We start from the raw sequence: 16,839 nt of genomic DNA, 5'->3' as shown, positions 1-16,839 counted from the left end.
AGAGGCTGGGGAGTGTAACTCAACCTGTGTTCTCAGTAGCGCTACTGGAAGATGACTCAGATTCAAAGCTCGTCAGGGCCATGTGTATTCAGGTGTATTACTACGTGCACAACAAATATGTCATGTGATAGCACTTATCAAGGTATGCTTGAATATTCTCCTTTAACGGTGGTGAGCAGTGAACATACCTGCGATAGCTCAGCACACACATGCAGAAGGCATCCATTCAGCTGATCCTGTCAGCTTTGACTCACTAACCAAGGACACAGCAGAATTTTTATACGCCACCATTAGCCCTAATAAATTTCTCTCGTCTTCATGCTCTTTAACAGAAGGAAGATGTGAAGAAAGCATTCCTAATTGGAGCTTGTGTTGACTTTTATCAAGGTTAAAAAACACACCTTGAAACGTGTTCTCAGCTTTCAACCACAGCACTGAAACACCAGGTTAAAACGCGTTCCAAACCTCCGGCAGTCCAACAGGTTACATTTGTGTACAAGATACACAAGGATTATTCCTGGAATGCAGAACACTCCTTAAAATCCTGTAAAATCGGACAATCATTTGCCGCCTGGCTCAACAAAGAGCCTTCCTACGTAGGACCAGAGAGAAGGCAAAGGACGGGCGCCCCGAAGAGTTGGACGCCCCCAAACCATGGAAAACCCCAAAGAGCCAAGTGTCGAGGCAGGGGGAAGAGAGCAAAACCAACCCAGAAACCCGGCTGAACACCCCTGTAACGAGCACAACGCTCGCTGTCAGGTGGGGGAACTCTCTCACATTCACCCACACGGCGCTGAGGGCTCAGCCTGGGATTTCCATCCAGCTCTCCGCGATGTGTCCGGGACGGCGGCGGGACCTGCAGCCGGCAGGACGGGGAGCCTCTGGCCTCGGCGGGGAGCTGGGAGCCGGCAGCGGGGCTGATCCCGCACCGGGGCTGAGCCACCTGCGCGCCTCCTCCCCGCGGCCGCCCCCAGCACGCAGCCGGGACGCGGCGCCACCAAGCGCTGCCGGGAGCCCGCAGCCCCCGCTAACGCCGCACAGCCCCGGGGCAGCGCCCCCCGCACCCAGCGGCACCGGGGCAGCCCCCGGGGGGCCGCACGCAGCGCCCCGAGGCCGAGGAGCGGGGCCCCCCCCCCCGGCCCCAGCGCGGAGCCCCGCGGCCCCACCTGTCGCGGGGGTCGACCCAGCTGGTGGTGCGGCTGCCGTGGTCGATGTAGTACACCTTCCCGTCGTAGTCCCGCGCCTCCTCCCAGCCCGCGGGCAGCGGCAGCTCCTTCCGCGGCATCGTGCCCAGCGCGGGCCGCGCCGCCCCATGCACGCAGCGCTCCGGGGGCGCCGCTGCTGCTGCTGGCGGTGCGGGGCGGTGCGGAGCGGAGCGGGGCCGCGGCCGGCCCAGCCGCGCAGGGAGGCGCCGCGGGCGCTCGCACGCCGGCCCCGCGGCAGGGGCGGGCCGGGGCGAGGCGAGGCGGGGGCGGGGGGCGCCCGGCCCGGCCCCTCGCCCCGCCGCTTCCTGCACCGCCCCGGAGGCGGGCGGAGGGCGGCCGCAGCGCCCCCTGCCGCCGGGGCAGCGCCGGGGGCGGCCTCGGTCCCCGCGGGCGGTGCGAGGCGGGGTTGGGGTTGGGTCGGAGCGAAGGGAGGCGTGCGGGGGGCTGCGGGGGGCTGGGGGATCTCGGCCCTTCCTCGCCCCAAGCCGGAGCCTCGCGGTGGCCACGCGGAGCCACGGGCAGCGAGGGCGGCCATTTGCTGAGGGGTGGAGGCGGCTCGGCTCTTGCTGAGGAATATGAGGAATGTCGCCCAAAGTCTGCGTGCTGGTACCGAGCACCCAACATGCCAGTGTCGGTGGGCTACCAAACACCGAAACGTCAATGTCAAAAGATGCAATAACATAGTGCCCGTCTGTCAGCCTCCAACAGGTTTTTTCAGGTGTCTGAACTGAAACAGGAGGAAAAATGCATTTGAATTTAATTGACAGAAAATAAATGCATTTTTCCTGAAATACGTCATTTTGGTTAAAAACTCAGGCGCTGTTCAACCTGAAGGAACCATGTTTCTGTGAAGGGTTACTGTATCCTTCCAGAAAGAAAAAGCGCTTGCCCCTTGCCACACCCAATACTATACATCAGCTTTTAATGGTTTCCAAAGGACAGATTTAAAAAAAAACGTTGAAATTGAGTTTGGAAGAATAGACTGTTTCACTCTTGCAGTACCACAAAGTTTTTATTTTTCTCCTGTTTCCCACCCTACATTCCTGAGGAACAGGGCTGGGAGCTGTGGCGCTGATCAGATGTCAGGGAACTTCAGTAGTGACACTGAATAAAGGTTTCTGACACAGAAGAAAGTTAAATTCAGCCACCTTCTGTCAAAACCTTGTGCAGGTGATTCTGGATTTGAGTCAGATGTTAAATTTCAAGCTACCTTTGCCATGCTATTCATTAGCAACAGCATTAGTAAACATAACACGTTCTTCATGCTACCCTAAGCACTGAAAAAAAAGAGTCAAAACCTGCCATTTGCTTATTAAGCAATATTACTAGTTTTTATGAGTTCATGGGATAAAATTGTGTATGTAAGGGAAAAATCAAGAAAGCACGGTAAGACAAGGTAGAAAACGGCAGGAAACCCATGTGTGACTGCCAACGGGGAGGCTGCCCCCAAGCAGCCAGCACTGCCTGGCCGGCCTGCACCTCGCCTCGGGGCTGTGGGACCAGTGCGGGTTGGCTGCGTTGGGGCAAGGCCCTGGAGGGGGCCACTGGCTGCCTGGCTGCTCCCCCCCGCATGCACCATCACCAGCACTTTGTGTGCCCGCACTGAGAGCTCTATCTTTCAGCAAACAAGCTTGCAGTGAGAGAATAAATCCCTATCGGTGACCTCCATGTTCTGCAACATTTTTTTCACCTAAACCAAATCAGGACCTTATTTATTTATTTATTTATTTATTTATTTATTTTATTTTTTTTTTTTTCCAAAACACATGCCCCCGTCTGTGCAGGACAGCCACGTGCCCCCATGGCACTGCAACCTTCTGTTGGGCTTGCTGGGGCGGCCGGGCCTTATTCCGCCTGGCAAGCAGCCCGTGGTATGTGCAGGCAGGGAACAGCCACCGTGCGTGGCCTTGGAAAGCGAAACCTGCCCAGGTGTCAGTTCCGGGGCTGTAAAACACCTGTGTGACACTTAGGCCACAACGGGCTTGCCAAACCCTGCCGCAGACACTACACAGGCACTCCCAGAGTGGCATTGTGTACCCAGCCCAGGGCCAGGGGAATAAAACACAGCCCCACTGGTGGCAGCCACCAGCTCCAGCAGCAGGGCTGGGGACATCAGCTGGTGGAGAACTGTGAAGGGACAGGTGCCAGTGCCTCGGCAAGTGGCTGGGTGAGGGACACTGGGTTAGCTCTGGTATACTGCGTGCTCATGGCAGGGCTTGAGGCACTGCAGTAGCTGTAAGCCAGTCCTACCTACTAGGACTACTCTTCTGTGCAGTGATCTGAGGGAGTTGGGGTTGTTCAGCATGGGGAAGAGAAGGCCCCATGGAGACCTTACAGTGGCCTGCCAGTACCTGAAGGGGGCCTACAGGAAAGCTGAGGAGGGACTCTTTGTCAGGGGGTGCAGAGATAGGACAAGGGGTAATGGCTTTAAACTGGAAGAGGGTAGATTTAGATTAGATATTAGGAAGAAACTCTTCACAGGTGAAGAGGCCCTGTCACAGGCTGCCCAGGGAAGCTATGGATGTCCTATCCCTGGAGGTGTTTAAAGTAAAAACTGACTGGATGGCCAGGTCCAGAGAGCAGTGGTGAATGGAGAGAAATCCAGCTGGCAACTGGTCATGAGTGGTGTTCCCCAGGGCTTGGTGTCAGGGCCCATCCTCTTTAATATCTTTATTGATGATTTGTACTCTGTACTTGGCTCTGTTGAGGCCACACCTCGAGTACTGTGTTCAGTTTTGGGTCCTTCACTGTGAGAAGGACATCAAGGCCCTGGAGCATGTCCGGAGCAGGGCTAGGAAGCTGTTGAAGGGCCTGGAACACAAGTCCTATCTATGTGGAGTGGCTGAGGGAGCTGGGGTTGTTTAGTCTGGAGAAGAGGAGGCTCAAGGGACACCTTATTGCTCTCTACTACTAACTGAAAGGAAGATGTGGGGAGCTGGGGGTCGGCCTCTTCTCACAGGTAACTAGTAATAAGACTAGAGGGAATGGCCTCAAGTTGTGCCAGAGAAGGTTAAGGTTGGAAATGAGGAGACATTTCTTCTCAGAAAGACTAGCCAGGCACTGGAACGGGTTGCCCAGGGAGGTGGTGGCATCACCATCCCTGGGGGTGTTTGAGGTTTTAGGTTGGACCTGGTGCTTAGGGACATGGTGTAGTGGGTGACATTGGTGGTAGGGGGATGGTTGGACCAGATATCATGAGGGGCCTTCCCTACCTTAATGAGTCTATGAAAACCAGGCTGGATGGGGCTTTGAGCAACCTGGTGTGGTGGGAGTTGTCCCTGACCATGGAAGGGGGTTGGAACTGGATAGCCTTTAAGGTCCCTTCCAACCCAACCCATTCTCTGTGATTCTACAGGTCTCCTGATGATGGAACCAAACCCTTCTTGGTGCTGGCACAGGCACAATATGGGCAAGGGCCCCAAGCCATTGTGCGTCTGTGGAAGCAGCAGCAGGGCAGGGCCCATCCGTCTGTCCAGCAGCAGTTCTGCTGGAGCAGAGCAGGGACGTGCCCACCACAGGTTCCCCAAGGGGAGAAGCCAATTGTACCAGCAATGGACAAAGTTCTCCAGGATTCCTCCTTACCACACATCTACAGATGGCTTGCAGAAGCACTCAGCTTCATCCAGACACAGGCTTGACCTTGGCTGGTGGAATGGTGCCATTTCCTGCACGTAGGGAGGGTCTGAACCCCCCTACAGTGGTGGGAGCAAGAGGCTGACCGCTTTGCAGCAGCAGTGGTGGTGCTGGATGAGCGTGGGGGCACAGCCCTCTGGGGTCAGGCAGTGCCCGGAGCAGCCTCACTGCTGCAGCAGAAAAAAATAAAATCCAGCAAACCCCACCTAGTTATTTTACAGCACAAATCAGAGGCAATCGAGAAACAAATGTCCATTTGAAGTGGCTTAGTTTCACTGGGAAAATACTCAACAATTGGCTGGGATGTTGGGGATCACTTCATGCTTTAGTATCCAGTAGCCACTCTATGGCTGCTGCTCGCCCTCACCCAAGTGGCCGTGCAGTCCCCAGCTTTGCCAGCAGCATGGCCACCCACCCACCTGCGTCTCGAGGGCCCCCAGCACTTTGCTCTCCAGCGGGGTGAGCTCTGTGGCCCCAGGAGCAGCCCTACTCAGCTCCTCGAGGCACCAGGAGGGAGCCCCGCTGCCTGTTGCGCCCTGCGGGTGCATGGAGCGGGCAGCAGCTGGGGCACAGCAGGGGCTGGACACCCCCCAGAGGGGCGATGCTGGGCCCAAATGTGGGGCACCGGCTGGCATAGGCAGGGCCGTGTGGTGCCGTGTGGGGGCCGGAGACAAGCAAGCTGCTGGACGCTCCCCAGGACAGAGATCCCTGCCTGGGCCCCGTACCCCCCTGCAAACACACCTCCTTGCATGGAAAGGAATTTATGGAGATGTGGCACTGCGATCCTCTGCTGCTGGAGCCGGGGTGTAGGCCAGGGCAGCTGTGACACCCACTGCAGAGGGGAGTGCGTGGCCACACCGTGTCCCTCCCTCTCGGACCTGCACTGCCCACGGAGCGCTCTCACAGCCTGGAAGACACAGCCTGCCTGCACCCAGCCGGACCCCGCCGCTGCTCAGGGCCCTGGGAGGCAGCAGGTGCTCTGGGGACAGAACAGTCGCTGCAGGATGTCCCCAGAAACACGGGTGCCTTTGTGGTGTTGTGGGTCAGTGAGGGTAATTCAGCCTCTAATTACTGCAGACCAGATCTACATGGGTGCCCCCATGGACTGGACTGCTGGGGAGGCTCAACCCGGCGAGCCAGTGGGGCACCAGCTCCCTGCGGGTCTCACAGCGGTGTCTCTGGCCTCCTCCAAGCACAGCACCTGCTGGCCCACTGAAAAACCCGGTGCTGTGACAGGTGGAAAACCTCCTCCCAGGAGCCGTGTCACCAGCTTTTTAGTGGCCTGCCTTCCCCACACAGGCAGAGACCAAGCGTTAAGATGGGAATGGCTTAAAAAAACAAAACCTTACAGCCCACAGAGGCAAACAGGTATCTGCTTTCTACCTGTATTACCATTTTTTGACAGGTGAAAATGTGATTTATCTGATAATACTGATTTATAGCATTAAGTAATGCTTGTTAATATTTTACTTTCATTTATATGATTTCTTCACTTAATGAAGTTGGCAGGGGGGAAGCTATTTGCAACAATTATGAGAGCCGGGCTGTAGCAGAATATGCAACAGTACAGCCAGCACAATACTCCTAGCATATTTTCTTTTTATATGCAATTACAAAATTAGACTAAAACCTGCCAGAAGCTGTCATCTAAAGATGTAAAACTTCTGTAAATATAGTTTCTCTGGTAGCAACGCTGTTGAGCTGCTGTAACACAGCACAGACAGCATTACTGCATACTATCTGCCACCTTCTGTACTCATGATGGCTTAACTGCCACTTCCGTTGTAAATCCTATTTGTCAAGGATTTATAAATTGGCTGCATTTACTTGTCTCACTCTGAAAGCTGGCACACACCTCTCTCCTATGGTGTTTTTACCATTTCAATACTGCTTTTTGAGTTCTCGGCTCAGATGCTCTGCAGCAGAAGCCTGACTTTAGCCCCAGAACAATTAAATCCTCAGCAGAGGCTAAGACACTGCCCTTATTTTAACCAAGAAGAAAATAAGGAAAACCCTGATCTATTCCATTCAGTATGCGCTTTGAAGAGCTGCTGCAGAACTTCTAGAGAAGGACTGATGGAAACTGGACTGTCCCCAGCGGGTGACCCCCTGGGGCTCCCCGCTCACCCACTTCTTCTGCTGGCGGCGCGGGGATGCTGGGCAGGGCTGGTGGCAGCGGTGTCCCCGGGCGCTGGAACTGGCCCCAGGTGCTGAGCTGCAGGCTGCATGAAGTAGGGAAGGGAATAACCTCAGTGGAGTCCAGCACAGGGCAGTTGGATCTAGGAGTTAAGTATATTGCAGGGGCTTTCCGCGGGACCTGTGCTGTCACACAGGCACTTTGGAAACCATCAACAGACCTGGATAAATTGTCCCTGTTGAGTATTTAGCTACGTGACTGGTCCACTTTCAAAAGTTGTTTAAGAATACCATGATGATGCACGTATTGTTTGCAAAGGAGCTGGGTAGGGAGCCTTTTCTTTCTGAGTGCATCCCCTGCAAATCTATCCCAAAATAATTAATATTAAAAATGGTACACTGTTTTTAGTTTAAGTTTCTTTTTGCAGAAGGATAAAGTAGCAGAATCTCCAATTCTGACCAGTTTCAGCTTTACGAGGTTGGTGACAGAACAAAGGACATACAGGACCGTGCAGTGGGTTATCATTTCCAGTCTCTCAACTACAAGAAAATTTCTATTCCAAAGAATAACCTAAGAAGCTTACCAGCACGGACCAAGGAATTCCAGAAAATGGTGACAGTGAAAGTGTTTCTACCTTGTGATTCCATGTTTTATGAACCAAAAGCAACTGATGACAAAAGTAATTTTTATGACTACCCACCTAATACTTTCCTTCTTGAAGAAGTTTCACTTGTTTACAAGTCTGATAATGTAACGGCACTTCAAGCCCATCAGCACAGAAAAGCCTCTGCAGTGATGGACATACAGGACTTATCTGAAAACATACCCTGACTTGTCCTTCTGAGGGAAGAGTGCTTGGGCTTCTAGTGCATGCACTGCATAGGGTGAGCACAGAACAGGATGGGGTTTGTTTGCTCAGCAAAAATCAGATGCAGTCTTGGAGTACTACAGGTGTTAACAGCACAGCCACTGAGCTGTTCTGCTTTAAAAATGCCCTGGAGTGAATTAATGCCCTGGAATGAATTAATGCCCATAATCAATTCAAGCATCTCTGCTGATATCATGAATCATTAAAAATCTCATCTGCAACCCCAAAAGCAAAACTGTTCTCAAAATTAAATAGAGCTCTCTGAGTACATACTTAAATGAGATAAAAGCAGCAGGGCTCTTGCTGATGGATGGCTCCCTTTTAACATCATCAGGAATGACTGCTTAGACGGTCTTTGATCTTACCTCCGATTTTTAAATGTGGTAGAAGCAAGCAGTGTCACAAAGACGACAGATTTTGTGGAGGTTTCTGTGCTCACAGCAAGTCCCTCCATGTTCCATTTAATACAGTGTTACTGAATTTTCAATCTGTTTGAAACTACTTCGGAGCAATTAAACTAATTTCAGGATTGTAACCTGGCAGTCTGATGGTTACTAGTCACCAGGCGTGGAGAGGGAATTTCTAAGAGCATTTAACATTTTTTTTTGCTGTCCTAAACAGAATTTCAGGTTGTGTGTATGTAGTTTTTGCTTACCCAGAGGTCAAAAGAACGTCCCTCTGTGGAATCCATGCTACAACGATCACTGCTACATAGAAGATGCTGCATGTATGAGATGACAGCGACACACTGATATTTTTTAATTTTTAACAGATTTCACAATGGAAGACAAAATATTCACAGGAGTTTTAGAGACTTTATTTATGTATAAACAATTTAAACACTTTGCCATAAATTATCTTTGCCTGTCTCTAGTCTTTGCTTAGCAGCAAATTAAAATTAATATAAAAACTCAATGAACAATTCATACATGTATATTACAAAAAAGTTCTTGTACCAAAGTTCTTATTAGACTTTTTTTTTTTTAATTTTATTTTTTTATTTTTTTTTTGTGGTGACTGTAATGTGATTGTCTCAGTTTCTCGACCAAACAAACACACTAATAATTTTTAAATCTGAAACAGTGATTGTGCCTTCTGGCTGATGTATGTACAGGGTGATCTGACGTGGTGCCCATTTGCAATAGTGTAACACAATGCCCACAGCTCTACTGGAACTGATACCAACAAACTACTGAATCTAAACAGACTACACCCTGTAACTGTGTTATACTGTCCACAATGGAAATCTTCAAAGACAAACAGAGTATGAAATTTATTTGTAGTGATTTATAGCCACCATTTTGAATGTAACTTTACACTCTGCCCTCTTTGAATAAGTTAAGCTTCAGGCCAGACAAATGGAGGGTCAGAGTGCAAGTGCGGTTTTGTTATTCTTAAATATATTTTCCTTTACTATTTCCAGTGTGCTCTCACTTGCATTCTCATTTTCCTCCAGTTGCTACACACAAATCACCCCAAAGTCATGTTTTAAATGCACCTGTATTTTGCTTTAAATGAAAACCTCTTGGATATTTATCAAACAAGCAGTCTGAATCATTTGTGTTTCATCAGCTGGTTAGTGAAAGTGGCCCACTTGGATTTCTTAGTTTGCTCACGTGTGAATGGAGTGAGGTAATACAATACGAGGCCTTCTTTTTATTTTTCGTTAGACCCAGAACAAGTGGGTAATATTTCAGGGGTACTGTTTAATTTGTATGGTTAGAGTTTTCAGTCAGGCTTTAGTCCACTTCAGGATGTGGTTTTTAATCACTTGAACAGTAGCATTTAACTCAAAAAATGAGCTTTTTTGCCACTTACTATCCCAAAGTAGCTCAGCCTAGTGCCCCCATGTAGGTCTTCATCTCCTTAGGAGAGGAGATAACAGTTACGACTACTGATTCATCCAGCAAAGGATGACAGCAGGTTAATTTGTTACCTCTTTCCCATTTCATTCTGTCTTAAAAACTGGATGTTGCTGCTACTGTCTGCTAGCTCTGGGTACTGCTCCACAGGCAGGACATAATATCCCTCGTAACCTTGAACCCTTCCCGTGTTCAGAAGCTGTTGCTTCTCTCCGTCTGTCCATACGCGGCTGCCCTCGCGGCCGTCCCGTGCCTTCTGCTGCTCCTTGGCCCATGCTGACCCCAGGGCTCGCTGCCGAGCCTGGTCTAGCACTCTCGCCTTCTCCTCGTCCAGCGTGTCGGCGGTTAGCCCGTAGCGGATGTTGATCAGCAGGGTGGAGTACTGAAATTCAATATTCGTGAACCGTCGAGTCCTTCCGTTGATTAGGAGAGCTGGCTGGGAAACGGTCACGTTTACTCCGCTGTCCAGGACCTTCCGCCCGCTGGTCATCGCGAGGGTTACGAGGTCGCTATCAGCTGAGCCTATCTTGACAAAGTAATGAGTATCCTTCCCCTCGATGCTGTAGTGCATTTTCTCCAGGTAGTGAGCACTGTTAAGGACAGAGGCAATTTTTCTGCTATCGTCTGTGGCTATGCTGGAAATGCCAGTGGTTACACGGCCTTCCTTTACAGCAAACATGATTCCTTTCCCAATAATAGGAGTGCTTGTTGCAAACCAGTGACCTGCTTTTTCTCTAATATTGGCATGTAATCTTTTAGATATGACCTGTCCCTCAAGAGCCATGAAAGCTTGATTGTGTCTTTCTGTTGTCTGCTGAACTCCTGTAATTAGCTGGGAAAACAAAACAAAACAGCAAAAAAGATAAAGACCTGAAAATACCGATGTCAGAGAACAGTGCTAATCTTTGGTTTTGCGTTTCTAAGGAAAAGGTACACAGCAAAAAAATCTAGGCTGTAGAAAGACCACCCTCGGTTATCTTTTAAAAATTATTTTACAATCAATAATGCCAAATAAAAGGTTTCTCACAAATCACCTTTCATAGCAAATACGTACCGCGAATCTCTGGGCTATTTATAGGTACATGATGGCAATTGCAAGAATAACTAAAATCCAAGTCTAACACAATTTTAATCAGATCTTAAAACAGAATCAAGTTGTTAAAAGATGGCGCTTAACTTTCGCATGGGGCTTTAACTTTTGCCCAGAGATTTTAATTGGTGTATAGGACTAAAATGCTTATGAATGTAAACTGTTTGGAAATGAGATTTGGGCTCCAAAATATCGAAGTAATTCCTGAGAGAGGATTTAGATTCTCAAATGACTTAGAAGCAAGTAGAAGTGTTATGTTTTGGTTTACACAGTCATATCAGTTGTACTTCCATAAACGTGAAGTAAATCTAGCACAGACTAAGTTTGAAACTGGCCTACTACTCCTTTTAAGTATATTCAACTGGCTGGAATTTATTGTAAAGGCAGAATGCTTAATACCATTTCCCACCCTTAACCTGACAAGAACAAACACTGTAACAGCAGTAGCAAACCAAAGCCTCTGTGAGAAAACCTTCAAACATAAAACGATGACAAATCCTATTACAGGGCGGGGAGTAAAACCATTTCTTAGCAGTACAGCAAAGTACTAACCTAAGTTCATTGTAACACACAGGTTATTAGGGTAATTTTACCAAAGGTACAACAGATGATAATTTACCATGCAGAGTTTCCTTTTGTCACTGTTAATCAAGTTAATCAAGTTACAACTCATTAATCAAGGAAGAACTCAATAAAAGACAAACTAATGACACCATCATTATGATAACAACGAAGGCTGGCAAGAAAGGCATCTGTTCATTAGTATAAAATCTAGCTATACTCACTTCCATTTTACACTGATGAAATAAATGCGTGGCCTTACATTGTAACTACCGAGAAGCCAGCAGTTCTATTCATAGAGTGGGGCAAATGTACCAAAAGAAAGAACTTCGCTTTTCTGCCTACCTGGCCATTTTCACATGCTTGGCTCTCAGACAACTCATATGGCGGTGACACAAAGTACATTTTTGCTCTAGGGAAACCAGGAATAATGTTGCTGAGCTGAAATCCGAACATCACCAACCAGCTTTTGACATCTAAAAATCAAAAGTAAGCAGGCAAGTGAGAAATAAATGTGCGTAAGTACAAGAAATCCATAAATTCAGGAAATCTACCTTTGACCCCCTTAGTTTCAAGTAGCAAGTATAAATCCAAGTTGAATTTATAGTTTATATTGCAGCATGGCACTTTACAGCACCGAGTATTCCACAGCAAACAAACACAGGTACTGTTGCTTCAAATTTATCCTGAATAGTTGATCAGTGATACACCACCTCTCATTCTTTTTCCACGATAGCACATGGAAAAACCCTTTACCATAGGCAATACTTGTCCCATCTCTGACACCTTCTGACAGGGTTAATGTAACCCATAAACGAGATTGTGAAATGGTGCTTTATTAGGTTAGCACCCCCGAGAACACTGAGAAGTCCTCTGGGAAAATGCACGGCTTCTCTTCTATGTCCTACGCCCATCAGCTGTTGTCTGGTCTCAGGAGGCTCCACCAAGTGAGGGCAGTCAGAAGCCAGGCTGGAAATTCAGACGTCTGCATTTCGGGACCACAGCAGCCTCCCCACACACCAAGCACAGCCAGCAGGTGAGGGGCTGCCCAGCAAGGTCATGGCTCCGCACTGGGACGTGCCACGGGGAGACCCAGTGCTCGGTGTGACCTGACAAGCCCTGCCTTCATTTCTGGTTGAAAAAGAGCAACTAACTTCCGCTAAGGCAATAGCAGTAATTCTCATTCGGCAGGTACAGAGAACTAATGATTTACTGTGCATCATTTATCTGGCTGTCACAGGCTAAGAGACAGTGTGGGGGCACAGGCACTTCTCGTTTCACCAGGGCTGTGCTCATTTCATCACAACCAGTTTTTAAAACCACCTCCTCTGCCATTCCCAGAGGCCTTCTCTCCTCGCAGGCCTCCAGCAGCTCCCGGCACTATCAGTGCGCGCGGTGCTTGCAGCAGGCAGGCACGCGGTGTGCAGAGCGCCTGCGGAGCACCTGCCTGAAGCTGCAAACCTCGGGGCGTGCTCAGCCCCGACCCAGCACCTGCTTCCCCAAAAGTTTTAGCTGTGGTAACGTTGCATCACAGAAAGGGTAATACTTATTGGTTGTGGATATCTGACAGCAACCATCTCCTTTTCTTAGCCATCCCTACAGTGAAGTGAGTAGTAAAATGCTCTGCTTCTGTGAAGATATGTACATGCATCTCCAGTTACACAAGAGAGAGAGGTTTGTTTTTTTTTTTTTCAATATGAAAACCAGGGTGCCAACAAAACCACTTGTGCAAGACAACTTGCTTATGAGCAATCTGCATAGAGCAACCATTTGATTAGAACAACAAATATTTACATCATCAATGAAATTTTGATTTTTCTTTTTTACAGACTACAAGGTATGTGTTGTACCAATGTGCACTATATTTCAATATATTTTCCAGGATTTCAGCCAATGGATGGATAAATGAAATAAATGCAACTTCGGACTATAGCAAAATATCAGAAGATGACATTGAAGATTGCAACCAAACAGCTGTGGATGCAAATAGAATTTTGTTGAATTTAGGACAACAGAGTTTGATCCCAAGGTAGTTTAAGTCAATATTTTGACCTTATCAGGCACAAATCCCACTATCTTCAAATTGCAAAGCAGCTACAGTAGAGCCACTAGTGTGTTACACATACAACTAGGTCCCAAACAACTAATGAAACCTGCTATGATTTTCTTTGAAGGAAATGCACACTTTTCTTGAAATTCAAATTACTGCTAAAATTAAGATAGCTCATTTTTTAAAATATCATTGCTGTAATTATTGTATACTACAGATTCAACTTTGAAAAATGCCTTTCCTGAAGACATGTTAATTACCTTTCCTTTTAAAAATTGCCGGCAGCTACTGCAAGTACTGTGTGATCTTACTAAGTGAAAATTTATTACTACTTAAGAAGAGGTTACAAGTTTTACCCAGTTCTAGCATACATGATCAAAACTATTTTATTGTTTCTCTTTCTGAGCTGTATACATTCCATAAAATTTCCTAACCCTTACAGGAGGAAATGATTGTGAAAAAATCAAGGTTTTTGTTTTAAAGACTAAAGACAGTTTGCATATTAAAAGCCAAATGGGACAGTGAGTTTTAATTAAATCCATTTTTGGTGCTAATTCATAATGTGCCAATGGGCTAACTCAGGAGTTAATTTTGAAAGCAGCCCTGAAGGGAAGAGATACTGAGAAGTTCTGGTTCCTGATTCTCCAACTAACCTGCCAGTGTTTCTTGTAGGAGATGTCTCTTTTCTTTAAATATTTCATGGACACATCTCCATACAGTACTGAGTTCAATATGAAGAGCACTATGACCTAGATGAAATTGAATATTTAGGTCAAAGTACTTTATTTTTCCCTGCCTGTTATTCCTTGCAGCTTCTCTTTTAGCACCAGAGGAGTGGTATCAAAGAACAAAAGCAGCCAGACACAAAAAGGAAAACGGCCCAACAGCACAAAATGGAAAATGGCCTGACCTGGATGCTCCCACACCAGCAAGCTGGCTAGTAAGGGGAAGCCTGATTTCCTCCCCCAGAGAACACACAAACTTATTATTACTGTTATTTATAAAAAAAAAACAAACAAAAAACCACAATGAAGTCTCACCTGTTACATAATTCTTTAGATCCAGTTCATTGCTGAGGGGGTTGTTACTCTTGAACATGTACAGGTTGAAAGGGGCAGGTTCTTTACCAATGTTTTTCCACATTGTGTAATCAGGAGATGTCCAGCGTCCAGCAAGGACATCATAGTCCCTTTGGGTAAAATGGACGAGTTTGGTTAAAGGATCATACAGCCCTCCATGGAACCCAATAACCAACTGGAAATCGGGGTTAGAGTCATAATAAATCTCCCCATACGCCGTGTACTGAAGCTGTTTGATCATGAGGCCGTTGATGCTGAATACAGCTAACGGAGTGCCTGTGTTATCAGAGGCAACATAATATTCTTCCCCGCTGCTACTCTCCATTGCAAACAGGTGGCCTTGCAAATCGTAATACAAAGAGGTAATTTCTGAATTGGAATGATTGTAGACATGAGTTACTCTTGTTGGGTTGTGAAGATCAGCATAAAAGTACTGTAGATGATGCCCTAGGTTAGTCTTACAAGAAGCCCTTCGGCCAAGTCCGTCGTAACGGTACTGAACGCTCCACCCATTTGCTTTGTTGTAAGCTCTTGTTAAGAGTCCTTTGGAGTTGTACTCAAAAACATCTGAGCCTCGTTGACACAGGAATCCATCATCATCGATTTTGTAGGGTATGTCACCTAAGCGCGTAATCCTGTCTCTTAGATCGTAGCGCAGCGGCATCAGCCGGACGCTGTTTCCAGGATTCAGAAGGTGAAGATTTCCATTCAGATCGTAACTATAACGCCAGGTTGGCCTATCATTTACTGCTACACTTTGCAGTTGTCCATCTCCATCATAATCGTAGGTGTACTTGGTTGTGTTGGCATACGGACCAAGTTTCAGTTCTCGCTTAGTTACCCTTCCCATACTGTCATATTGTACAGTCATCCAGTACATCAGAGATCTGAACATTTCGTATTGAACTTCTTTAATGCGCCCATGGGTATCAAAGTGTTTACTCAGTGTCATTACTGCTGTAGTAATAATTTGATTTATATCATAATAAATAACTCCAAATTTGCCAAAATGTTCTACTTTGCCAGAAATCTCATCATAACGGTAAAGATCAACTGGAAGGGGTGTCTCGCTTATTATAGGTTTGATGCTCGCAATTCGAAAACTATTATCATGATATGTATAATCAAACCTTGCATTGACCATACCCTCCTCAGAGAATCTATAGATTTGTTTGTCAACAAGAGGACCAATTTTACGATAGCGGATTGTACAAGAAAATCCTCCACTTTGCAAATTCACCATTTTTAGGACACCTGTAGTTTCATCGTATCCAAAAGTAACTGCAGTACTGTCATAAACAATCTCAGATAATTTGGATAGCTTCCCATACTTGTAAAAGACTTGTCGACCAGTACCTAAAAACGATGTTTTCAAAATCCTCCCATCATCACTATAATCAAAAATCACTGATGCGTTGCTTTCAGGAGGATTATAAATATTCCTAATGTAGCCAACAGACGTGTGAGTTGACATGCTGTGCCGAGCAACACTAGGCATGGTAACAGCGTGGAGCCGGTCTGAAGAATCGTACTCGAAGATGTACTGCCGTTGGCTCTGAAGCAGTAGCACCATCGACTATAGAGAAGAAAAAAACAACACACCCACAGTTACTGTCTTTCATCTTGTGACCTCTGAGAGGGCATTTAAAAAAAGCAAAGTTTACTGAGGAGGCAGTAACATTAAATTAATAAAAAGAGACATATATACATTAGTTAGGGGTACGAAGCTGCTCTGGAGTATTGTCAGATTGCTGGATGAGAGGATCTGCTGCTTGGAAATCAATATGCTGACACTCCAGAGAAAGTGTAGGTTAGCAACCTATTAGCTACTCTCCCTTTAGTAGGATTTTTTTTTTTTTTTAAGGATGCAGAGGAGTTAGGTAAATTACTTGATTTATCTTTCTGCAAGCAATAGCAATTCACAGCTATTGCCATGAAACACAAGAGAAACTAAGAAAACATCAGCTCTGGCTTGCTTAAAACAACAAAGAAGGTAGAGGGAAAATAATATGCAGTTTTGAAGTATTTAAGACTTTCACGATTAAAGAATCTTAATTAGGATAAATAAAAATGCATTATAATATTTTATTTTAATACATAATGATTAGAGATGAATTACCTGTTTCTACTTGAACTTTTGGTCAGGTTTAGTCATGTGGTTTTGGTCTTAATTAAGCACAATTCGTTATGTTAGTTTATGCCACTATGTGGTGGCCTACTTGCTTTTTATCTTTATCAAAAGATAAAAACCATGAACAAAATACTTAATATTAAAAATAAGTCAAATTCAGTTGACTAATTGAAAACTAAGAACTTTTGAAATCAAGTACAAAGGGATTATTAACAGCTTACAT

The 16,839-nt window shown here is 46.6% G+C and overlaps 2 protein-coding genes across 4 annotated transcripts in view; both read right to left on the bottom strand.

Annotated features, from left to right (window-relative positions):
- WWC1 (WW and C2 domain containing 1) overlaps positions 1-1,285 on the bottom strand; it is a 69,587-nt gene extending 68,302 nt beyond the window's left edge. The window contains exon 1 of the mRNA XM_032196935.1: positions 1,167-1,285. Coding sequence (XP_032052826.1) covers positions 1,167-1,285 — 119 coding nt within the window. The remainder of the gene's footprint in view (positions 1-1,166) is intronic.
- Positions 1,286-8,638: 7,353 nt separating this feature from the next.
- The window catches only part of TENM2 (teneurin transmembrane protein 2), an 895,032-nt gene continuing 886,831 nt past the window's right edge, over positions 8,639-16,839 (bottom strand). For all 3 annotated transcript variants that reach the window (XM_032196709.1, XM_032196710.1, XM_032196711.1), the window contains 3 exons: positions 14,447-16,061; positions 11,702-11,832; positions 8,639-10,537 (listed from right to left, as the gene is read on the bottom strand). In XM_032196709.1, the coding sequence (XP_032052600.1) occupies positions 9,776-10,537; positions 11,702-11,832; positions 14,447-16,061 (2,508 nt within the window). In that variant the 3' untranslated portion in view covers positions 8,639-9,775. The remainder of the gene's footprint in view (positions 10,538-11,701; positions 11,833-14,446; positions 16,062-16,839) is intronic.

Source organism: Aythya fuligula, chromosome 14 (assembly GCF_009819795.1).
Source record: "Aythya fuligula isolate bAytFul2 chromosome 14, bAytFul2.pri, whole genome shotgun sequence".
Taxonomy (NCBI): Eukaryota; Metazoa; Chordata; class Aves; order Anseriformes; family Anatidae; genus Aythya; species Aythya fuligula.
Note: the sequence above shows the minus strand (reverse complement) of the source record. Positions and strands in the feature narration are given on the sequence as shown.